The sequence below is a fragment of the Stegostoma tigrinum genome, chromosome 6 (genome assembly GCF_030684315.1).
Source record: "Stegostoma tigrinum isolate sSteTig4 chromosome 6, sSteTig4.hap1, whole genome shotgun sequence".
Taxonomy (NCBI): domain Eukaryota; kingdom Metazoa; phylum Chordata; class Chondrichthyes; order Orectolobiformes; family Stegostomatidae; genus Stegostoma; species Stegostoma tigrinum.
Genome location: NC_081359.1, coordinates 62929286 through 62955066, shown reverse-complemented (window position 1 = coordinate 62955066; position 25781 = coordinate 62929286). Strand labels below are relative to the sequence as shown.

General features: G+C 40.9%; 1 protein-coding gene across 1 annotated transcript in view; it reads right to left on the bottom strand.

The window, feature by feature from the left end:
• LOC125453120 (PC3-like endoprotease variant B) overlaps positions 1-25781 on the bottom strand; it is a 1374573-nt gene that overhangs the window by 1163052 nt on the left and 185740 nt on the right. Inside the window, exon 3 of the mRNA XM_048532258.1 lies at positions 9320-9433. Within this exon, the coding sequence (XP_048388215.1) occupies positions 9320-9433 (114 nt within the window). The remainder of the gene's footprint in view (positions 1-9319; positions 9434-25781) is intronic.

Sequence of the window (25781 nt, the reverse complement as noted above, 5' to 3'; positions counted from 1 at the left end):
TCTGCTACAATGTGAATGTCATGTCATGTTTGCTCTGCTTGAACCTAACTTCCAGCTCCTACTCCCAGCACTCCAAAAATCTAATTAACATTATAACATGTCCTGTTGAGCATAAGGGTTATTACAAAATTATTGGATATGTGATCTACAAGCCTAACAAAGTGTTTTATTTTCTCACTCAGCCTTATAATGTCTCATTACAAAACAGGCTGCAGGAACTGACTAAGGATTCTTTGTCAGCATTTTCTAAACCAATCTCGATGACCCAGAATGACAAGAGCAGCAGACACATAGGAACACCACTATCACCTGCAAATTTCTCTCCAAGCTTCTGAACACCCTGACTTGAAACTATATTGCTGTTCCTTCAATGTCACCGAGTAAATATTCCTGAGCTTCCGCTGGAGCCGAACAACGGGTGTGCCTCTGCCATGCAGCTCATTATGACATTATCAAAGACAATGAGGATGAGAACTAAATGCTGGTGTTCTCAGCGATGTCCACCTTCCCTGCACATCAATTAAAGCAATATCTTTATCACAGCCTTGGCTAGACTATGAAAAGCAGTTCACTCTCTCTTTGTGGGAGAAGAGTGACCTCGCACTAAGGCAAAACATTTAATAACTTAGAAAACATTCACATCTCTGAAAAGGCTTGATGGTTTTAACTCTTTGCTTCAACCTCCCGTGCCCCAACTCTCACTTCTTCGAATTAATTGCAGTGGCAAAAAAAGGATTGAGACAGAATATTTGCAAAGGCAAAGAGACAACAGGCAAAGTTATTATTGACCTGACCATAGGGAGCAATTGGGTTAGTAGGTCAAGTGTGGGAGAAAACCTACAATTATGAATTTCCCCACTGGCCATAGGATTAACATGTCCCTCGGGGGGGACAGGTTGACCCAGAGAGGAGGGGGATGGGTTGATGATCGTGAGGCCTACCAATCCTTTGGAGCAGATTTTGAGCCTGAATAGAGGCTGTAAAGTCAGACATGTGATCCAGGTCTGATGTTGGGCTGAGGGGGGACATCAAGGCTGTGCGGTTGTTCGGAGGTCTTGGGTGTGGCTGGGCTAGGTTGTTTCAGTGAGGGTGGGGATTGGAAAAGAAAGACACAGTGATTTGGAAGGGGGGTGGTTGCCAAGTAAAGAATAGGCTTGAGGCCTGGTTTAGGCAGAAGGTTGGGGGCCGGGTCAGAGTGGTGCAAAGAGTAGTGTGGACTGGGGCTCTGCAGAAGTAGTGGAGGGGTTGGGGTCAGTGGGATCAGGGCTTGATAATGGTGGTGGATAGTGGTTCAGGCCTGAGTGTGACCAGGCTCAGTGGTGGTGTGTGGAAATTTGGACTTGATGATAATTGGTGTAGGTGAAGCCTGAATACCAGATATTATTGGGGCATGGTTGATTGTATGGTGGAAGAGGAAGTCCTTGGTAATGGGGTGTGGGGGTGTTAGAACTATATTTTATGGTCACACGAACTCAAGTATAGGAATACAGAAGGAGAAAGTGTACATTGCCATTCGCGGTCCCATCTTGGTTACAAAACCAGAATTTTAAAAACAGCAAAAGCTTTTTAAAAACTGCCAAAAGAAAAAGAAGTGTCCAGACCTTAAAAAAAGTAAGGTATTATTTCCATAAAGGTGTTTGGAATGTTTAGCCACTGATGCAGGTGCCCGGGCCTAGCCACAGCCTGGAGCCTAGGTCAGCCTGTGACTCATGTATCATTTACCAGAAGGAGCTGCATTCTTGCTGCCAGTGGCAATGTCACTGCCCCCTCTGATCAGGGCGAGGAACAATATCGCTGTTGCCTCAGACACCGCTGCATCCAAAATCTGGGACCATCAAGAGGCTGCCATCATTACACAAAAGGTCAGTTCTCGCTACCGATGTCATACTGCTGCTGCCCTTTGACTGCTGGGAGGAACCATGACCGCCACCGCTACAACGGCCCATTCTCGCTGCCATGCTGCCACCACCAGCCCACCACCTCCCCACCCCGATCACAGAAAGGAGGCCAGGAAGGCTGCTGCCTCCAATTGCTCTGCCAACTCGTCCTGGCGTGAGGCTGCCACCTTTCCATTCACAGCCCACTCTCACTGCTGTGCCAATTCCACCAAATCGCATAGAAGGCTTTAAAGGGAGAAAAACTAAAAATAAAAACAAAATGGGCAAAAGTAAGAAGGCGGGGAGGGGGGGGGCAGAGACAAAGAAAGTGGACAGAAGTGGAAAAGCTTCAGGCACGTTGGATACGTGTGAGGTGATTTGATTTGATTTGATTTATTATTGTCACATATACTGAATACAGTGAAGAGTATTATTTTGTTTGCTGTTCAAACAAATCATATCTTCCACGTGTACATTCAGGTAATAGAAAAGGATGCAGAATAGAGTGTTCCAGTTACCAAGAAGGTGCAGAGAAAAATCAACTCTAATATATGAGCTGTCCATTCATAAGTCGGATAACAACGGGGAAGAAACTGTTCTTCAATCTGTTGGTACGAGTTTTCAAGCTTTTGTATTTTCAGCCCAAAAGAGGGAGGGTGGAAGAGAGTATAACTGGGGTGGGAGGGGTCTTTGATTCTGTTGGCTGCTTTCACAAGGCAGCAAGAAATTTAAACGGAGTCAATGGAAAGAAGGCTGGTTTTCACAACGGACTGGGCTGCATTCACAACTCTGTGCGATTGTGGTCTTAGACACAGCAGTTGCCATACCAAGCTGTGCTGCATCCAGATAGAATGTTTTTTATGGTGCATCGCAATCAATCAGTAACAGCCATTGTGGACGTGTCAAATTTCCTTAGCATTCTGAGGAAGCAGAGGCATTGGTGTGTTTTCTTGACTGGAGCATTGATGTGGATGGATTAAGACAGATTGTTGGTCATATTTAGTCTGAGCAACTTGAAGCTCTCAATCACCTTCACCTCAGCACCATTGATACAGATAGGGGTGTGTCCTCCATTCCACTTCCTGGAGTCAATAACCAACTCACGTGGGATGTGTGTATGCCTGCCAGCGAGCGTCTATGCCTACCAGTGTGTGAGTGTGTATGTCTGTCAGTGAGTGAGTGTGTGTGCGCGAGTGAGCGATTCAGTGAGTGAGTATGCATGCGTGAGTGAGTGAGTGAGTGTGAGCGCGCAAGTGAGAGTGTGTTGGAGGGGGTGTGGGTGGGAGATTGCTTCTGGGTTTATACCACCAAAGCTTCACAAGCAGTCACCTGGGTCCAGGAGTTAGATAAGATGACATTTGGAAACCTCACTGCACTGTTAAATTTCAACAGTCTCATTATCATTTTCAAACTGCATCCCTCTTTCTTGTAGCTGGTTGCTTGGCTAACTTCCATCTTCAGTTATGACCAGAAATAAGCAGGTTGGAGATGGTTTGAGTCAGAAAACAATTTACTGGACTTTGACTACCAGCAACATCTGGTTCAAAACAATATGTTGTTGATGTTCACCTTCTGTTCAATTTGCGAGCAACACCTACATGCTTACACGTAGACCCGCAAATCTTCAGGCGACTCAGCACACTTTTTTACTTTCTTCAAAATTCCTAGATCAAAGATGGATCCAACCATTCTGTCAGGAATATTCACCCAACATCGTTATTGGTGAGTTTTCCAACCAGTGCCAAGATGAGGTGTTGCTGTGTGGTTAAAGAGGGCTCCCAAAGCTGGAGGGGCAATAGGGGGGTCCTCTCAAATTATGTTACATCAGCAGCCCCTCCATTCACGATATGAGAGCGAGAGCGAGACACAGACGTGTGCAGGCTCCCTCGACGGATCACGTTTAAAAGGAATATTTAGAAAGTGGCCATAGTTGCTAATATGTGAACATGGACGACCACAACACCACACCAACGCACCTCATCACCCCCCCCCCCTACACACACACACACAGAGGATGGCCACAGCTACAGCAGTGGTTGGGCTGGGGAGGGGTCCTCAGCAGGACATTAACCTCCTCCAGCCCCATCCCACATTGGGAGACCACTTCCTGCCTCTGGTTGTGCTTTGGTTACAGCATGGGGTTCGCCTGCCAACTGGAAAATTAATGTCACCACAGAAAAGTGGCCCTCGTTACCTTAAGGGGAGGTGATGACCTAGTGTTGCTAACACCGGATTGTTAATGTTCTGGGTGCCTGGGTTCGAATCCCACCACAGCAGATGGTGGAATTCGAATTCAATAAAAAACATCTCGAAACCATTGTTGATTGTCAGAATAAAACAAACCCATCTGTTTCATTGATGTCCTTTCGGGAAAGAAACCCTCCACCCTCGCCTGGGCTGGCCTACATGTGACTCTTAACTGAATCTCTGGGTAATTAGGGAAGGGCAATAAATGCTGGTCTAGCCCATGAATGAATAAAGAAAACTTGAAAAACTGACACTGCGTCAATTTGGACTTCACGAAAGTAGCTCACAGGCAGAGCGTTGCGAGTAAATTGGCATAACCTGTCTGTACCAGAGGAAAATTCCAGGGTGGAACGGTGGCTCAGTGGTTATCACTGCAGCCTCACAGTGCCAGGGAACCGGGTTCAATTCCACTGTCTGTGTGGAGTTTGCACATTCTCCCCTTGTCTGCGTGGGTTTCCTCCAGGTGCTCAGGTTTCCTCCCACAGTCCAAAGATGTGCAGGCTAGGTGGATTGGCCGTTAAATTGACCATAGTATTCAGGGATGTGTACATTAGATGGGTTATCGGGGGATGGGTCTGGGCGAGATGCTCCAAGGGTCAATGTGGACTTGTTGAGCCGAAGGGCCTGTTTCCACAGTGCAGGGATTCTATGAATGATAACTTGTCTTTCTCTAGTATCTTCCCCTGAGCAATTCCTGCACTTTCTTCCTACCTGTTCTGACCCAGCCTACATTTCAATGGGTTTTTTTTAATATTATACATGGGAGCCAACTTACACTGAAGTACACTGCTCCCTCTTCTCAAGATACATGATTTATGATGAAGTGTTCATATACAATACTATTCTTCAGCTCCACTAATACAGTGCAGTGTGATTATTCAACAAAAATAGAAAATGTTAAATTTGATCAGGAAGCTCCACTTTTAAGTCCTATTTGCCAACAGCAGCAGGAAACAGTTGCCTCGATAGGTAATTTACTGTCATTAGTTTTCGAGTCATGCTGAGTTATTCTGCTGGTATTAATAACTGAATACAACTCATCAGGTCAACTGTTTTCTGGTTTCTTCTATTTTTCTTCAGTCATTGTGTAGCCAAAGACTGGAAGTTCCTGAGCAATAAACTGCTCACGCTGGAAGTATGAGAAAAAAAATGATTTTCACCGTAGTCCTTTCTCTGTGCAACTAAATAAACTGATAGACAAAATTTATTACAGAACACAAAACACCGTTGGAGCTTATTTTAAATGAACAAGATAAGGGCGCATCACAGGCTAGGCCGTCACTTAATGCCCATCCCTAAAAGCCCAGAGGGCAGGTAAATGTCAACCACATTGCTGTGGGTCTGTAGTTACATGTAGGCCAGACCAGGTAAGGACGGCAGTTTCCTTTTCCTAAAGGATATCAGTGAACCAGATGGGTTTTCTGATGATCAACAATGGATTCACACCATCACGAGTCTCTCAATTTCAGGGTTTTTTTAAAAAACTGATTTCAAGTTCCCCCTTCAGCCAAATGGTGAGCTTTGAACCCAGGTCCTCAGAGTATTAGATAACAAAGTGTGTAGCTGGATGAACACAGCAGGCCGAGCAGCATCTCAGGAGCACAAAAGCTGACGTTTCGGGCCTAGACCCTTCATCAGCGAGGGGGATGGGGAGAGGGTTCTGAAATAAATAGGGACAGAGGGGGAGGTGGTCCGAAGATGGATAGAGGAGAAGATAGGTGGAGATGAGAGTATAGGTGGGGAGGGGATAGGTCAGTCCGGGGAGGACAGACAGGTCAAGGAGGTGGGATGAGGTTGGTAGTTGGGAAATGGAGGTGCGGCTTGAGGTGGGAGGAGGGGATAGGTGAGAGGAAGAACAGGTTAGGGAGGCGGGGCGGAGCTGGGCTGGTTTTGGGGTGCAGTGGGGGAGGGGGAGACTTTAAAGTATTACCTGGGTTGCTGGATTAATACCACTAAGCTATTGTCTTTCTTTGCAGCCATAGACCATGAACAATCCATATTACAATGGATTGTACTTGAGCCTTTTTGATCTCCCAATTTCTTCATTTAAAATTCCTCTGAAAATTTAAAGATAACTGACAAAGAAACAACATATCTCCTACACATCCCTGCATTCCTGCAAAAGCACATGAGCCAATGGGGACGAAACACCACTTTAGCAGTGGTATAAAGTTGGCAGTAGCAAATAGAGGTCAATGGAAAGGGCAATTGCACAGATGAAAAGGCATAGAAGCACAGAAATAGGTGCAGGAGTAGGCTATTCAGCCCTTCAAGCTGATGAACAGCTGGCCAAATTGCAATGTTCTGTTTTGTTTTTTTGCCAAAGTTGAAAATTGAGGATTTGAACAACTCAGTCAACACCTATACCTGTGTGCTTTAAATACCAATCTCAAAACCAGCCTGCCTTCTACTTAGCTCAGCAAGGGTGGACTTAGATTTAGTGAGGAAATTAAGTGGTAGCTAGAGAATAGATCTGGAATTCCTGTCCCCATTTCTGGCACTGCCAAGTTCCACTGGTGTGGGAAAGCAAGTAAGTTAGGAGCTTGCAGACAACACAAGAAATTGTGTTGTCACCGCCAAGGCACTGGGGTGCTGAATCAGTAATTTTTAAGATTTTCACAATGTCAGCAAAGTTTTGAAGGCCATGTAAACCAGCATCTTGCAGTTCAGAAAGGAATGGAACTCCATTCTTAAGGAAGGAAAGTTCTAAGTAGCGTCCAATTAGGCAGACATCTTCAGGAAAGTGAGCTTGAAAACAGGGATGCATTGGAGAGGGCGAGAAGAGGTAGAGGTGACCTTTGTGGCAACTTGGGGATTGCTCCACTATCTGGCACCAATGGGGCATTCAGGCAAGTTTGCTATCCCAAAGAAGGAATTCTGCCATCAAATAGTGCAGCTCACTTGCAATTTGTTGCAATTGAGGCAGTGCAACGACATTGGGCAGCCTGAAATGGGGTCCCTGAGCAGGAAGAAGAATAACCTCATAAGCTAAAGTTATGGACGAGTCCTGAAAGTATCCAGAAGGCAAGGGTCTAATGAAACCGGCTTACCTTGCTGGAAAAATCTGACCATTATTGCAGGAGCAGACTGAAACTATACAGAATGACGATAACATACTTCCTTTCACCTTACATACTCAAAAGGTCTCTGCGGCTAGCACTGAAGCTCATGGGTGATAATCAGTTTCTTTTTGGGGCTCTGCCACTGACCCAAGTGGTGTCTCTCTGTTGGCTGCTAAACATTGGATTCACATTGCCATTGATGCCCATTTCACAAGGGCAGCTGTCTTCAAAAGGTTTCCCAATGGACACAACCTATTAGGCACAGGCAGTGAGGGGTTGTACCACTAAAGCTGGATTGGCTCAGGTACACAGTAAGATTGACTGCAGTAGTACTGCCAGGATACAGGTGAAATCATGGCATTGGGAAGTTTCCCAACCCCTCTTTCACACCACCAAACATGAAATCCGGCCCAAAAAAGAACTTCCAGTCCTCACTGATATCAAACCCCAGTAACACTATCAAATTTAGCTCTCTACGGATTATTTTAATTTCCAAGACCATTGTCTAGTTGGTCACGCAAATTCAGCTACAACAATAATTAACTCTTTAGCACATCCAGATTTATCACTGATCCAATTCCCTTCACATTAGCCAATGATCATCTGTTTTCTGGCATCTGGCAGACAGTTTTTGTTAACCTAGGTAAGATAATACAACAGAGTTGTAAACCAGGATAATTACAAATGTCTAGTCAGTAAAGCTCAGTTGGTATTCAAAAGGAAAAATGAGGGACTGAGGTTTTATTGCATAGTTTTAGCTGGTAAAAAGAATCATGACACTTATCCTGGAAATACGAAATTATTTGGTCGGTGGAAAATTCCATACGGCAAGTAGCAAGTATTTTAGGAGCAAAAAGATGTCACATTCATCTGCTGCATTACAGTAATGACATAAAATGTTGGATTCTCCTAATTGGATGGCTATTCTGCATCATCGGTTTGACTGTCATTTTGTGACTCAACTGCACAAGTATTTCAACAAAACCAAAAGACAGCAAACAATATTTTAAACAGAGTTACCATTAAGTGTTAGTGCCTACTAACCTGAATGAAAACATGATCTCTTATATTTAATCTTAAAGTGTCAATCACAAAATGAAGAAACACATTAAATATATGAAATTGAGTAGGTAGCTCTCTCCATGTTAAAAACTGGGAACGCTTTCAAAAGATGACCAGATGCATCTTTTACGAATATTAGTTGGGAGCCGTTTCCTTTTGAACACTTTTTAAAATTTGGCTTTGCACCAGATTGCTATGATACTGCAATAGATGTGAAGGGCAAACAGTGTGGGACCCTATACTTGAGTACCTATATTACACAAGCTGTTGAAAAGCTAAAGCTGCAGTGCAACAGCAACTTTATTATGGCAGCCCACGAGATTAACGGTTTAAAAAAAGGTTGAACAGAAAATGCTGCACACACTCAGTAGGTTGCACAGCATCTGTGCAGCAAGTAAGGGAGGTTAATTTTTCAGGTCAATGACCTTTCGTCAGAATCCGATAATATCTGTTTTTAATTTTTAAAACCTTAACTGGATTTTTTTTATAAAGGAAGCTAATGTACTGGTTAGTAATTAATCCACAGATTGCAAGCCAATCTAAAATGACATACAAACACATGACGTTTTAAACAAGCATTATCTGTGTGTACGGAACTGTTTGAGCACCATCACGATATCATTTTCAAGATTTGGTACAATTCTTATCGTTTCAAAGGCTTTAAAAGGTTAGCATTTACACAAAAACCAAAGAATAAGATCAAACCACACACAAAAGGGAAACAAATGACTACTCCGTGTGAATGTAAATTAACTATTTTCTTAACATAATTTTAAAACATATATGTTTCAGAAGGAAAATGTAATGTTATTTAGTACAATATAATACTCATTATTAAGGGTAAATAATAGCCAAATGATTTAATACTGGGGTACATGGGAAAAATAAACTAGGCTTGAATCATGCAATCTGCCATTTTGATCTTAAAAAACGACTCAAAACTTTTGTATCTCTATTTAACACACCAGTACTCTGTTATACTTCAGACCGTGTTGTTTTGAAAAAGTGAACTCAGCCATTAGCAGAGGTATCCATCTCACCTTTCCTCATTTTCCAACACATGAAACCCACCTGGGGATCCTGGGAAAGCTGTTGCAACAGTCGCTCTGCACTCCTTTTTCTGATTCTTTTCCCAAATTGTTTGCTTGTAGGCTTCAAGATGTGGAACCCTTTTAGATTTCCAACCTGCATTATCACAGGGTAAGGACAGACAATGAAGTCTATTGAATCATAATATTGATTATTACAAATGCTATTACAATGTACCCAAAAGGAATATGGTCAACCTTCGCCCAAACTTTGAAGCTAATCAACTGAGGTCACCTCAGACCATGTCACAAGTACAATTGTAAGTAAAATGTTTGCCTTGTCCAAGTCCACTGGGAGTTCGCAAAACATCATGTGGCAACAGTTTCATCATAGTGGGGGGTGGGGGCAATGATCAGAAACCTTGCTTAAAAACATCAAAGAATAGTGGGTGAGATGTGGATTTACTTTTTTTTGAAAGATGCATCAGGGTTGAAATTGGTGTGTAAAGTCAATGCAAAGCTGATTAATTTTGGTGTGTAATGGCTTGTCCACAAGCAACTATGCAGATGAGGTTCAAGGACCAATTCTAATGTGCCTTGGGCCTCTTAGTGTGTGTGAGTCATCTCTGAGGAGACACGTCCGGATGTTGAAACAGGAGCATATTAGTTTCATGCCATCGTCATTCGATGGTGCTGTCAGATCATTTGTTTTGATTGTTGCAATATTTGAACAGCAATTGTCATAACCTATTTTAGTTTTGTTGTAACTTCAAGCAATATTAGCGCTTCATAATAAAAATGGACTCAAGAATGGCTGATTTAATTAAAATTATTCTCCTTTTATACATTGTAAACTTTCTCTGTACAGCGTAGGATTCATTGCAGGATACTGATATCTGAGGTTAATGTCATTTACAATCCTTTTGTTGTTTTAAAGAAAAGGTTCTCTATTCATTTCAACATTAATTTACTAATTAAAATGTAATGGTATGATTTTTTAAAAAATTCAATGAAAATCTGCCCTTCAAGTTACAACTTGACAGTTTGAAGAAATTTTTTTAAAAAGTAAGAATGCTGATGTCAGCACATTAAAAGATATAAGCTTCTTAAATGATTCCTTGAAACTAATGATTTGACATTTAAAGGCCATCCTTATTTACAAACCGACATATTATTTAAGAGTATAGTTATACTAGCATCTAATGATGAGATGTAGTTGACTTGGACAGAAAATATAGTTCCTAGATTAATGACAACTGCATCATTAACTTTTTAAAAGGATCCTATAACCCTTCTTTCATTAATGACTTGTTTAACAGTTTAAGTCCACTTTTAATTATCACAGCCTGTCTTTTAAAGATCAAATTTCTGTCTCTAAATTTTACCGAATTCTTTTTATGGTTTCAATTGTCACTGTAAATGTCATCACTTTATACTTTCACTGAAGCAATGACAGGCCCACTCTTATCCCTAGCTTTATCTCTCTTTCCATCCTTTATTGTGCCACAAAGATCCCTTTTTCATAGTTTACAGCTGTATCCGCTTTCCACACGTGGCAAATGATTGCCTCCATAGAGGTATTTTCTGTTTCAATCTTGCATTTTCCCAAGGGAGAACAAAAGGGACAAGCTTTCTGGAGTTGGTTTCACTGAGAAAATTGTTCAGAATTGCCTCATTCCTCAGCAGATTAACGAATGCATACAATCCCAGCCTAAGTGCTATTGTACAGCACAATTTGGCCATTATACTTTGTCCTTTCCATTTAGAAATCCTCCTTACCAATTAAAGTAATACAGCCCACCAATACCTGCTCCCAATTAAATCGGAGCTGTATTACCTGCCTTGATGCAGCTGGTCACAGATTCCAACCACTTACTTGTATTCATTAGCCCTATTCATCATCAAGGGCTAATGGCAGGAATTCAAGCTTCAGGCTTTATTTCAGGCCTCACCAAAATTATTAGCTTTCAGTTTATGGCCTGGATAAACACCAGATTAAATAGAGAACTGATTCAAACGGGGGCATCTAACATTATTTCTAACTTCTTTCATGTTCCATCTATATTAAAACAAGATATTGCAACCATTGGTATGTTAATCAAAAACCATGCATAAAATGGCCCCTTAGAGTTTTGTCAATGCTACTGTCAGCCTCCTGACCCCTTCTTTACAAGTAAAGGCCAAACTGAGATCAAGAGGGTAGATGGTCATTGATCAGTCAGTTGTTAACTGGTATATACAATCAGACTCCAAAATGAGACACTATGGTTTTACAATTTCCTATCGATTCTTTGAAACAAAAAAAATCATAATCTTGCAGCTATGATTTTCTTTGAAAGGATGTCCTTTAAATAGGCCTATTAACAGTTCCTCCTACCTGATGGATGAAATTTTATCTTTAATCTTCTTCACAAAGCTCCAAAATGATTCAACATTTCGCTCTAAGGTAGGTAAAGGGCCCCTCATCTGCATCAGCAACCCGTCAGCTATCAGTGAGTACTCCACAGGGTTAACGAGAACCGTTATCCTTTCAGCATTGAATAACCGATTAGAAGGTGTCAGCGCTTTCAAAATTCAGTCCCAGCTGTGTACTGCTTTGTACTTTGCCAGTACGGAGTTTTAAAATCACTGATTTCTCTTGATCAACCCCCAGGACTGAAAAGAATGCTAATTGCTATGAGCTACATGGAGATACATGTAGATAAACCAACAGTGGAACAAAAAGAACTACAGGCCAGATGTTACGAGATCCAAGGTAATAAAACTCGACGCTTTCTAAAAAATATTATGCAAGGCATTTTCCCCTGAATTTCTCGGTACTAACCCCTGCTACTTATAAAGACAAATTTACTGTTATCTAAGAATAGTACTCCAACTTAGACCAAATGATTTTTTTTACATTGACCTTGAGTAGATTCTAAGAAAAAAAGTACAATATACTTTAATAATTATGCTTAATTTGTCCCTCTTTCTCTAACTACAGGATCTCTGAAAATGTCTGTTGCCTTTAAAATGGTGAGTCATTTATCAATACATTAATTTATTTAGCATGATACATGAAAATTACGTATAACCTTCATAGCATAAATCTTATTTTTGCTTATTTGGTCAGTGTGCAGTTCCTTTCTGAAAGGCGTTTCAGTTCTCAATCTTATTTTAAACTAAAAAGTGTATTAAGTTGCTACTTTATTTGATTCGAAGAGAGGATGATGGTAATGTTCCCTGTCCTCTTTTTCTGTAGTTGTCATGTGAACGTTCCAGGTCGTGACTTGGCAAGCTACAATGAAGGAAGGAGCATACAGCAAACAGCAGAAGGTGTATCTTGAATCTGAGACACTACAAGACTGTTGACATGTTCACTCCATCTGGCAAAAATGCTTGCTCAGTTCTGTCTATTCAGACCCTGCGTTGCCATGGATAATCATTGCTCTTGAATATCAAAATGTAATTAAACTTCACTCTCCTCTTGGACATCCACAAACTGGGAGAAAGCAAAGGAAAATGTCATTGCTTTGCAAGATATCTGAGGTGACTTTCTTCTTCTTGAAGTCTTTCATTCCTCTGTGGAGTCTGAGAGATGAGGTCAGAAACTATGCCCCACCAGCTGAACCAATTTAGCGACTTGCTCCTGAGGCTCCTTTGACCTACCTGACCTGACCGAGGTGACCCTATGTACCATCATACTAAACCAATGCAGAGTAGGCCCAGCTCGTTAGAAGGCACTCCAGTTATAAACCAAGCTCTGTGAAATTACAACAATATCTGACAAAATTGTTGCAAACTGCCAGCAACATTGCTTAATCTCTTCCTAAAACTTGTTGATGCTTCCTATTCATGACAATATTGAGGCTTACTGTGTACATTATATTTATTCTAAATAAATATGGGGTCGTCAAAAGCTCCTTCCTCAATGCAAAACACACATAAAACAAGCTCCACCTCAGTACTCTTCCAATGTTTCACTGCCTGCCACATGCTGATTTTTCAGTCTGTTATTTTGTTGAAGCATTTATAATAATCCTGTGAGTAATTCCTATACTTAGATTTAACTCTTGGATTTGAACTGAAAAATGGTTACAGCAAAAGAGGTGGCCATTCAGCTCATCTTGATCATACTCTATCTCTGCAATGAAAGCTCAGGGAAGTCCAATCCCTAGCCCTTCCCATGTGATCAAGCACATCATTTCTCTTCAGATGCTTCTCTGATTCCTTGATGAAAGCTGTGATCCAGCGACCTCCACCACACTCCGGGTGTGCTTTCCAGATCCTATTGGTGCAAAAACCGTTTCCCTCCTTTTGCGTTATTGCTTTTTCCCTCTCATGTTAAAGCTGTGGCCTCTGGATTTTCAACTCTTCCTCTATTGGGAGCAGTTTCTCTTTATCGACTCTGTCTTGATGATTCTTATGAGTTTAAACACCCTATTCAATCTTCTCTCAAGTCTTTTTAACGAGAACAACCTCAGCTTCTCCAAACTATCTACTCAAGTCTCTTCCTGGAATCATCTTCCAAAATCTTTGCTGCACCTTCTCTAAGGCTTTCACATCTTTCTGAAAGTTAAATGTCCCGAATTGGAGGACAATATTCAAATGATTAATACATGCAGACACTTTTCTACTCTGAAATTAAAATGGATCAATTACAATGGCCAAAATCTTTCTTGAGAAAGTGGCAAGATCACAAAGCATGCTTTCATTAAAATTCTGAATTGGCCAGCAAGTTAGGTAAAGAATAAGAGGTATGCATGGGTTGTGAATTGACACAAATTGCTCAATTTGCCATGCTGCTGACGGCCTCACACAAAGGCATCACTGCTCAACCACCCAATTACTGTTCAAAATGTGCTGGATTTGTATATTAAACTCAAATTAATTCACGGCACAAAATTAAAGTTGGTATTTAACAGTGCAAGTTCCTTTCTAATTATGTGATAATTGTTCAATTTCTCTGGTGTAGAAAGGGAACTACCTAAACTACCAAATTTCATCCTATATGCAGTAAATTGCCAGATTTGTTCTAAAATTGATTTATATTTCCTTCATTTCACATCTGTCCCCCTTATCTCTTTCTCAGTCCAATCTTTCTTTCTCCTTTTGTACCCAAATTGATTCTAACTTACTTTCATTCTGCATTGTTCCTGTTTCCTTCTCAATCCTCAAATCTTATTTGTTAAGGAAACAGATAATTAGTCCTACTACTCACTAAATCTTAGATGCCCATTTCCCTTGCTGCAGCATTATCAACTCGCACTTAACAAAGCAATGAAATTTTAAATTGAAGGATGCAGGAAAGAAAAATCTACCGAAAAGCCAAGCTGAAAAAATGGCTTGCTGCTGCAAATATGGTCCAATTGCTCAGGATAGAAATAATATGTTTGTGCATTAATAATACTGTTGTCTTGATGCCACATTGTGCCAAGATGAGTTTTATGCTCTGCTCACAGTCCAATTAGGCAGTGGCTTGTTTACAGTGATTCACTAGTTCCTGACCCTTCTGACCAAGGGAACATTTTATTCAATTTGTTACTCAAGGTAAATTAAAGGCAATTGGTTGAAAGAATAAGGAAATTACAAACTCCTTTTGGGAACTTTTCAATGTTCAGTTTAATAAAAGTCTGGAATTACACCGCATTGTGGTGTCATATCCAAGGGCTTCTTGTAAAAATGATCGTTATCTCAACTGCAGGTTAGTTTTGGGTGCAGGTTATTTGAGTTTACAATGCACTTCCTTCAGCCAAAAAAAGGGAATATTTAAATTCCTGGACCTGATTGTTTCAATAAGTTTCTCTTATGCAAGGCATGAGGTGGTAGAGAAGTACAATAACATTCAAAAATGCAATTTAATTTAGGTGAAAGAAACAGCCTGTATTTAGGTAGACCTAACACAAGAGTACATGAAGCATTTGCAAGGAACAATACATAAAGAGGTTGAAAGGGTTAGAGATTCCATTGTTAATGTAATACAAAGTGCACACAGGGAGGTTGTGACGTACTCTTACAAGATATGGGGTGTATTAAAAGAACCATAATATATAAATCAAAGCACACAAATTTCAACAGTCTGGTTGCAGGTCAGATCACAACTAGAGTAACACATCCAGTTTTGGTTCTCCCTTCATGATGAATGATATGGCCTTGACAAACTTACACAGGAAATCTACAAGGTAAATATCTGGCATGGTTTACCTCAGTAACTTCATTACTCTTATGAAAAGACGCTTAACACCCTACCAGAGGCAACCCGGCAGAGATGAGTATGATGATTAACAAGCTACATAATGTTCTTATTACCAAGTCAGTCCATTTTAACAGATCAGGGACAAGCAGAGGAGGCAAGTTTAATATTTTGTTTTAACAATGAGAATAGACTCGATGTTAAGCTAAGTTGCTTGACCGAGTGAGAAGTGAGCTTCTGGAATGCTTTGTCAGCTGGTGGGGTGGGTGTTGACTGTCTGCATGCCTTCAAGAGGGAACTGGAACAAGTGCTGACTGGAGCATCTTATAGATTAGATTAGATTCCTTACAGTATAGAAACAGTCCCTTTGGCCCAACAAGTCCACTCCGCCCCTTGAAGCATCCCAACCAGGCCCATCCCCCTATGACCTACGCACTCCTGAACACTACAGGCAATTTAGCATGATCGATCCACCTAGCCTGCACATCTTTGGACTGTGGGAGGAAACAGGAGCACAGGGAGGAAACCCACGCTGACACAGGGAGAATGTGCAAACTCCACACAGACAGTCGCCCGAGGCTGGAATAGAACCTGGGTCCCTGGCGCTGTGGGGCTGCGGGGCTAACCACTGAGCCACCATGCTACCCCATAGCAAGTGCCTTCATAGTTGACACTTGGGCCATGTGACCACTCAGGTTACTTTCCATTATCTCAGGACATTGGACAGGAATTTTTGCCTCCTTCATCCTGGAGTTTTCTCTTGCCTGTGCCTGTCCCAGGATAATACATTGTTGTGGGGAATTGGCACAAGTTAAGTGAGATGGTTGGAGGAGAGAAAAAACTTTTAGTAATGATGATCTGACCATTACTGTTTGGGAGAGTGGGAACTGCAGATGCTGGAGAATCCAAGATAATAAAATGTGAGGCTGGATGAACACAGCAGGCCCAGCAGCATCTCAGGAGCACAAAAGCTGACGTTTCAGGCCTAGACCCTTCATCAGAGAGGGGGATGGGGTGAGGGTTCTGGAATAAATAGGGAGAGAGGGGGAGGCGGACCGAAGATGGAGAGAAAAGAAGATAGGTGGAGAGGAGAGTATAGATGGGGAGGTAGGGAGGGGATAGGTCAGTCCAGGGAAGCCGGACAGGTCAAGGAGGTGGGATGAGGTTAGTAGGTAGGGGATGGTGGTGCGGCTTGGGGTGGGAGGAGGGGATGAGTGAGAGGAAGAACAGGCTAGGGAGGCAGAGACAGTCCAACCTGTCTCTGCTGTGTTCATCCAGCCTCACATTTTATTATCACTGTTTGTGAAAGGTTTGGTAAACCAAGCGATCCTTTCTGCTCCATCACTTTTGTATGTTCGTAATTAGTGGGTATGACTTGGAACATGTTCACTTTCAGGGCTGACGTTCCAACAGGTCAGTCAGAAATATCTCTTTAAAGTAAAATTCACCAATATAAAGGAGTCACTAGCCGTAACCATCTTAAGCATCCCCATTGGGAAATGTCAATCTCTACAGAAAATAGGCTGACACTCCATTTCAGTATGGAGTGCTGCACTGTCGAAAGTTCCTTTCTTTATGATGAGTTGCTAAAAATAAGGCCCTGCCTATGCTTTCAAGCAGACCTGAATATTATCAGCTGCCATGTTCATTACTTTATGACAAATGCTGCATTTTAAAAAGTTCTTAATTGGCACTCAAGGAAATCTTAGAATAATAAAAGGCACTAGGTGAATTCAAGTTTTCTTTCCACTAGGTCTCACCGAATAAAAACTGAAAGATGGTAGAGTGTGGATGCCTTCTTCAAGATAGGTATTAGAGGTTAATTATTTCGGTATCAAGAGATGTTAATTCAGTTTTCCACTTGTTACTAAATTCATCACATTTTTCACATTTGGGCTGAGAGGCTAAGAACTACTTTGCCTCTTTGGCTGCCAGCTACTGTCTGCTTTTCCTAATTTCAGTTCTCTCCAACCTTTGTGCAATTTTTCCTATCTGATGATGATTCTTACAGTTCCTGTGACTCTTCCAGCACCAACACTGCATAACCATGGGATACAGAACGCAATGAATATAGACCACTTTAGGGCATGTTGCACTTAGCTGAAATGTCCCATTGATCAGCCTCCCAGGATGAAAATGTTGTGGTGGCCGCTAGCGCAGCAGTTACAGATTTGCATTTGATGCAGATGACATGTCAGCTTGAGAGTAACAAAGCAATAGCTTTTGTGTTGAGGAAAACTCCAGGATTGTCCTCTGGCTCAGTGTTAATTATATGTCTCCAATCAATAATCTGCTGTACATGAGGAAAGACAGCCTCAGTTGCAACCCAAGTGGTGTCATTCTGATTGTTAGCATCCATTGAAAAAGTAATGTATTGATTAAATTTCATTTTTAAGAAAGTACTAATAAACTGCCAAATGCAGTTGTGCACTGCTGGTAGGAGCACAGGTAAACCTAGGCGGGCTTTTTAAACCAACCGGCCCTGATATTTTCTCACTTTCATAGCTGTGTCTGATCTACTTCGAGGGTCAGCCAGTCCAACTTCTTCCCAAAGCTGCCTTTCTGGAGCAGAAATGGTGGATGCAGGGACCATTTAGGTAGATAGGTCTGCCAATTTTACGATTCCTGCTTACTGCTTTACTTGCAAAAATTCAGCCATACATATTTACTTTTACTTGAAACTAAAACTCATCAATAACTCTTGCAACCAAACTAGTGGAGAACCCTCATCTACAATGTTTGTCTCTGTTTTTTGTCACAATCTTATTGGGCGGAACATTCAACATTTGCAATGAAGTAACATGGAAAGCAGCAAATGGCAACCATTGTAACACTCCACACATTGTTCTTTTCACTGACTCTAATCCTGTTATCCCAGTAGTTTTACATCCTTAAGGTTAAAAAGTTCATAAATTGTGCTTTTCTTCACTTCTGTATTGGGAGAAATCTGAAATTACACTGCTCCATAAATCTGTGTTCAAACAATACTTGTGCACAATTTCCAAGTGGCTTTTATTAGAGAATACCAATGTCAGAGTGGCACAATGCTCTGCAACTGTATCACTTTGTGGTATGATGTTGTTTTGTGCCTGCAATCCCCCACATGTTGAGTTCCCAATCTGAGCTGTGCCAACACAAAGAGACATTGAATGGAAGCCAGGTGCTTCTCCACAGGGATGAGAGAGATTTGGAGGAAGAACAATTCCCACCAAAACAGCAATTTGCTCCTATGTACCATTTTGTTTTTGAAAATGAGATTAGAGACAAACAGCAAAACCTTTACAAGTACAGGTACGTGACCTCAATTTGCTTAAATCTTATCATTGGAGTTCTTTAATAGTTTCTAAAAATATTGCTTCATTTTGATAAAAATGCAACTGTATGTTATTTGCAGATTTTGTTTTTGCCTATTGTGGTCAAATACCAGAAACTTCATATGGACAGGCATAGTCAAGACAGTTAACTAAAAATGCACCAGCAGGATAGCACTTCACTGTAACAGAAATTTATATTTTCTATGTTCTCAATTATAATTCAATTTGTGAGATCATGGGCAATTCCGCAAGTCCACTGAAACAAACTGAATAAGTCAGTTCATTAGGCTGTCTCCACATAATGTGTAAATTAGATTTCTAACTAATTTTGCAATTTGGAAAAATATCTGCATAATTCCAAGATATTGCATTTAAGTGTGAGTTATTGTACTGGCCTTGAATGGGAAAACAGGAAAAGGCTACTGCATGGCCTACATTAGGGACATTATTAGGCAATCTGAATAAATGAACACAGTTAATTTGAGTATTAGTTAAATTTATTAGTTCATTTTTGTCAGATTAAATCTTAGAGGGTGGTGGTCACTGATGAGATTCATTTAACATGGGTCAAATTTTCAGCTATAATCAACATTCAATCAGATCATGTCACAATAAAAATAGGAATAGTGGATACAAGGTACAGATATTCCCCTCAGATGGTAAGTTCCTAGTGTCAGTGTGCTGTCTGAGGGGGGTGCTGAACATTTTTCTAATGAGAGGGAGCAAATTCATAAAGAGTAAACATGACCTGCTCTTTCATATCTTCTTGTGGCTACCCAAACAGCAGCATTGATAGAGGCCTGGGAACAGAGTATCCTTTGAAATGATCAGTCAGTCTTTGTAAAGGAGTCTGAACAGGAGGAGAAAATATAATAACAAACCTGGAAGAAATGTTAAATTAAAAATAAGTAAAGCTACAAAGGGAACAGGTCAGGCCATGAAAAACTATTCTTGATAACAAGCAATATTTTTAATCTGATGAATTTGAGATATCTTTTGAAAATGGTTATAACTTCAGAACACATTCCTAATGGGCATGAAGAGTGGAAATGCTGTTATGGGTAATATTTAAAAGAAATGCAATCAGACATTAGTAGGGTGAAGGGTGTGCAACATGATACAACTCCGATAGAAAATAACTAAATAACAGAACGAAACCAATCTAATTTTCAAGGGCCTAGGCACTTAATATAACCACTCTTGTAGCTGAGTCTTCAGACTTTTTTTTCCCCCTCTTACACTAGATTCATGTCAGCTAAACTCAAAGAAACTTCTATCACAGTGACCATCTAAAGTATCACATGACAGTGTCCCATACAACAGAATAGAAATTAAGTAACAGGCTACCACATTCATGTACAAGAAAAATTAGGGGTTGTTGATGCCCATTCCAAAAAAACCTCTTTCAATATCCTTTTTTCTTTGATCTTAAAATTATTTTGTACTGTACAGCCATCTCTCACTAAGTGATAAAAACTACACGTAAATGTAAGGTTATTCATATAAGCAAATATTGTACACTTTTAAAGAGTGGCACCCATAGGAATGCACAAAATAAAATCTTTGATTTTTTTTGTCAAAATCTGTTTCCTTAAATCATGCTTCCCCCTGCTGGCTGATCAATGTGGAATTGTTCCGAAAATTCTCCCAAAGCAGCAGAGGCACACAAAAGGCAATTTAGCCAAAGCACTGCCGTTACCAAGGAGTCTTTAGAGGAACTCCATTAAAGCAAAACTGAAATGGTCAATGCGGCAGTCACACTTTAGGTCATCAGTTTATATTCAGTCACCTCCATTTGTGACCAATTCTGCAAGCTATGTATATAGCGATGGACGTGCAAAATTAAAAGTCACCCTAAGACATACAGCATTCTCACTTGAGGAATCAAATGACCCTGTCCTCTTCGATTTTTTGGAAAATTAAACCTTTTGTTTGAAAAGAAAACTTTATTTAGCACTATTTGCACATTCCTGTAGCAATGCTGTAAACCTTTTTGATTTTTGTAGCCTGTTGATTAAGTAAAGGAAGTTGATGGAATTAATTGAAATTGAGTTCCGTCTGTATTGTTAAGGGTGAATTTAAAAATAAAAGCCATTCCTATTATCTCACAATGATGTATTGACATGTGTTTTGTTCTTGAGTTGAATTCACATGGATTAGTTAAACTCCAGAACTGCACTGAACAGATTAGAATAATCTTCTACCAGGTGGTTATTCACATTGAACATCTTGGCTGAAATACCTCACTGAAAACATATTTCAGTCAAGTTATTAAATTACTTCAAGTTGAAGTAAGCAGAGGAATCAGTTCCTTCATGAAATTACTGCCTACAATCATTTCTCTATTGCAACTGTTTAAACATCTTGTTAAATTGGCTACAAAACCAAACTGTTCAGGACACTGCATACTTAACATGACAGGGTTAAGGTGAGCATTCATTATAACATGTAAGTATCTGATATAGAGCATTCAATGTTATAGCATTCTGAAATAACTAACAAAGTGAGCCGGGAAAGACATTAAAAAAAAATTGATGTTGGGAAATCTGAAACAAACTGAAAATTCTGGCAACACCAGCAAATGAGGCCATCAGCACTGCTGAAGATGACAGATGAGTCGAATGGTTAAGTTCATATTGTAGGTGTAAAGCCCCCCATTTCAACTGTTTCCTGGCCTCAAATTCATGAAAAAGTGAAGTATTGCATGTGCCTCTGTGACTATTTAACAATGAAACTGAACACCAGCAAAGGTTCAGTGTAAGTCACTACTGACAAAGTGGCACGTACGTGGGGCGCATGAATTTAAATGTAACTAGCCACGTCTTCATCTGTACAGTTGGCGAGAGTGGCATTCAGCTGAATATCTCAAATTCAACTCCCGATTGGTGCTGAATTTGGGGGACATTGAGTTTAAGAGTGAGGTAGGCCACAACTAACCTCAGTGTGATCTCCCACAACTGTTTGCTGTTTGACAACTGCTCCTGAAAAGCGCAACCTGGTAGATTCCAGTAAGGATGGTGGACAACTTAGGGACAATGAATTGCTTGCTTCAATACTTAGATATAAGCAATGCTAGACACTTAACTGCCTCTTGGGAAGTACTGGCTGTAATTTTCATCCGGGTCATGGGATGCAAATTGAGTGGGTGGGCGGTGAAAATTCCTGTGGCCATCTAGCCACCTTTGATCCAACAGGGACAGCCTTCTGTCTTGTAAGTCAATAATCTTGCCACCCATGTCACAACCTGTATACCTGACACCCTACTCTGGCACAGCAGTCTCTGCTGCAAAGGAAGAAATTGGGCTAAGGCGGTGCACAATTTTTGCTGTTGTTTTACCTTGGGCCTTCTTCTTGGCGAGCTCAGCTTTTGGTTTCTACTTGCTTCTTCCTATGTCCTTCTGAACAATCAGTCTCCAGAGCTCGTGAATATCAATGGCTACGTACCATTTGTCTGCGTCACTATCTGCATTCTTTTTTATGCCACTTGCAGATGTCCTCACAGTGGCAAAACCAACTCCCGGGAAGTCATGATCCACTGCCCACAGTTCACTGGAAACTCTGTTATGTACCCACCATTCATCAGATGAATGTGGCCTAGAGAATGCAGATGTTGCTAATTTAGCAACACAATGGAATTAAAACACTCTAGAACCTCAGAGTTGGTGTTCTGCAAGAAGATGCTAAGGATACATCTGAGACAGCAAAGATAGAAACTGTTTAGCCTTTTCATCTCCAGAGTACATGTCGTCCACATCTCACCACTGCAGAGCAGAATTCTGAGCATTCAGTGTTATTAGACTCTCAGTTTGGTGTTCAGTCAGGTTACGGTTGTTTCACATGCCCTTATCGAACTTGGACAGTAACAGCTGCAGTTAGGAAAATTCAACAGGAAAATAGATGAGTGTTGGAAGTGATACAAATAGAAAAAAACGTTTTTAAACTTTGCCTTTGGAGATTGGAGGGACAAAAGGTTATTCCTTTACAGCCCACTAGTAAAAGTGAAAATCTGTCCTGTGCAGCATTCTTGAAGTGATCATTATTTGTTTTAAAACTGTCAACTGCTTGCATCAGAACACTGGTAAAAATAGAGTAGTTGGAAGATTATAATGACCAACAGATTTTGGCATAAAACAGAAAAAGATGGATAAACAAAGGTCTGGCAGTATCTGTGGAATTAGTAACAGAATTAAAGTTTCACATCCGATATGATTCTGCTTCAGAATTAAAGAGAGGCAACACGATTGGTTTTATACTGTTGAGAAAATTGGAGGGAGGGGGTCAAATGGAATAAAGGCAAGGTCAGGGAAAGGTTGAGGACATGGGAGATTAAAGAACAAAGGTGTCATGGAACAAAGGGCAAACGGAGTGACAGTCGTTGTAGCAAAGAAACAAAGCATTGGTCGAGAGAAAGTGTTAGTGGGAGAATAAAGGTCAGTTTGACTGAAAACAATACATTTATAAACAAGACATTTCTTTCTCCCAGTGCCTGTGCCAAAGTGTAAAATATCAAAATGGAAGACAGAGTTCATGGTCTGAGGTTGTTGAACTCAATGTTGAGTCCTGAAGGCTGACCCTTCTGGTTGCTTGCCATTTCAACACAGCAGCTTGCTCTTACGTTCGCATTTCTGACCTAGGCCTGCTGCAGTGTTCCAAAGAAGTCCCACATGAACTGAAGACATGGAGGAGTTTTGTACTTAATTTTATTTCATTTTTCCTCAGTCGATTTCTTTTCCTCAGCAATTTGAAAACAATCTCTAAATCAAATAATGTGATATTTCTGTCAAGTTGCAGGATTGAATTTTCAAAGAAAGTAGTGAATGGGCCAGAGGAATTGTCGGACCGGCAAATCACATCAAGCTGGTTTTCGGCACATCGCTGTTTGTAGGACATTTTCGAAGAGCTTGGTGGGTGGAGGGGAATGGTGTGGTAAAGACGGCCATTCACTTTCTAGCAGCAGGTAGACAAGAGAGGTACCTTAAAAGGCCAATGGATGTTCAACGCTGAACTGGAAATTTCCAGTTGGCAAACAGGCACTGAAACATGGCTTTAGCCTGGAGGAAGATGCCTGGCCTGGGAGCAATGCAGGTTTTAAGGATGTTTGCTAGGGTCGGGGAGAGGTTATTTGGGGGCGGGGGTTGTGGGAGGATGTTGCTCTCGCCCTACTATTTAACACCTTTCTCTCTCTCCCTCTGCAGCCTGCAATGGACAATGGTGGAGGTTCATATTTGTAGCCTCTGGCCATCAGTGTCACCTCTCTCCACACTAGTTGTCTGGCAGCAGTCACCACCTTACAACTTTACCTTTTCCATAAGATATCACTGGATGTAAGTTTGCTAACTGAGCTGGAACGTTCGTTTTCAGATGTTTCGTCACCATTCTAGGTATCATCAGTGAGCTTCCGCTGAAGCGCTGGTGTTATTTGTGTGTTTAGGTTTCCTTGGGTTGGTGATGTCATTTCCTGTGTTGGTGATGTCATTTCCTGTTCTTTTTCTCAGAGGGTGGTAGATGGGCTCCAATTCATTGTGTTTGTTGAGGGAGTTCTGGTTGGAATGCCATGCTTCTAGGAATTCTCGTGCGTGTCTCTGTTTGGCTTGTCCTAGGATGGATGTGTTGACCCAATCAAAGTGGTGTCCTTCCTCATCTGTATGTAAGGATACTAGTGAGAGTAGGTCATGTCTTTGTGTGGCTAGTTGATGTTCATGTATCCTGGTGGCTAGCTTTCTGCCTGTTGGACAAACTATGACCCACTATCACTAGTATCCTTACATACAGATGAGCAAGGACACCACTTTGATTGGGACAACACATCCATCCTAGGACAAGCCAAACAGAGACATGCACAAGAATTCATAGAAGCATGGCATTCCAACCGGAACTCCATCAACAAACACATTGATTTGGAGCCCATCTACCACCCTCTGAGAAAAAGAACAGGAAATGACATCAACACGGGAAATAACATCACCAACCCGAGGAAACCTAAACACATAAATAGAAAGCAGGACATAACATCAGTGCTTCACCAGAGGCCTAATGATGATATTACCTAGAACGGTGACAAAATGTCTGAAAATGAATCTTCCAGCTCAGAGAGCAAACTCACATCCAGAACCTCAACCTGAGCTACAAGTCTTCTCAAAACTCGATAAGATATCACTGCATGCCTCCACTTCAAGGTTTCATCGCTTCCTCCTCTAATGGCTGGGCTTCTAATTTTCCAACAGGGAAGGCCTCCTATTGGCTCTCCAGCCTCAGCAGCAAGACCATTCTAACTTATTTGACAGCAAGGACACAATCTGTCTAGAATTGGCTTACAATTGGCTAAATAATGTGTCAACTGCCAACAAGACATGGAGTCAGAATCAAGAAATGACCCCTGATGTTACAGCCTCAACCACAAAATAAATAATTGGAGACAGTAGGAATCATGGATGCTGGGAGCTAGAGTCAATAAATTAGAGCTGGAAAAGTACAGCCAGTCAAACAGCATCCAAGGAGCAGGAAAGTCCCAAAACATTGACTTTCCCGCTCCTAGGATGCTATTTGACCAGCTGTGCTTTACCAGCTCCACGTTTATTGACAGGAAATGAAGAAAATCGGTATGTGCATAATCATATCATTAAAGAATCATACAATATCTTGGACCAGTGGTGAATTTTTCTCATTTAGTTCAGTTTAAATAATTCAAGGAATTAACATCTTAATGATATCAGGAAATCACTTGGTTTGTTTGGTATACAGTATGCGCTTGTTTGTCATGCCATTAATTGGAAATAGATGTATATAGTATCTTTGCCATCTGTAAAAATATACAGGGAGGTGTCATCATATAATGCATGAATCTAACATAGACGGTCATATACTGCCTATAGTTAACATTCTAATAAAGCATATTTTACCAGTATGTTAAGATTCATGTCATTTATCTATTATAATTCGAAATACGCCAAAGGTAATAAATTAGTTACTTACAAAGAAAAAAAAAATCAGGGAACATTAAATTTATGTTCGGTCTAATG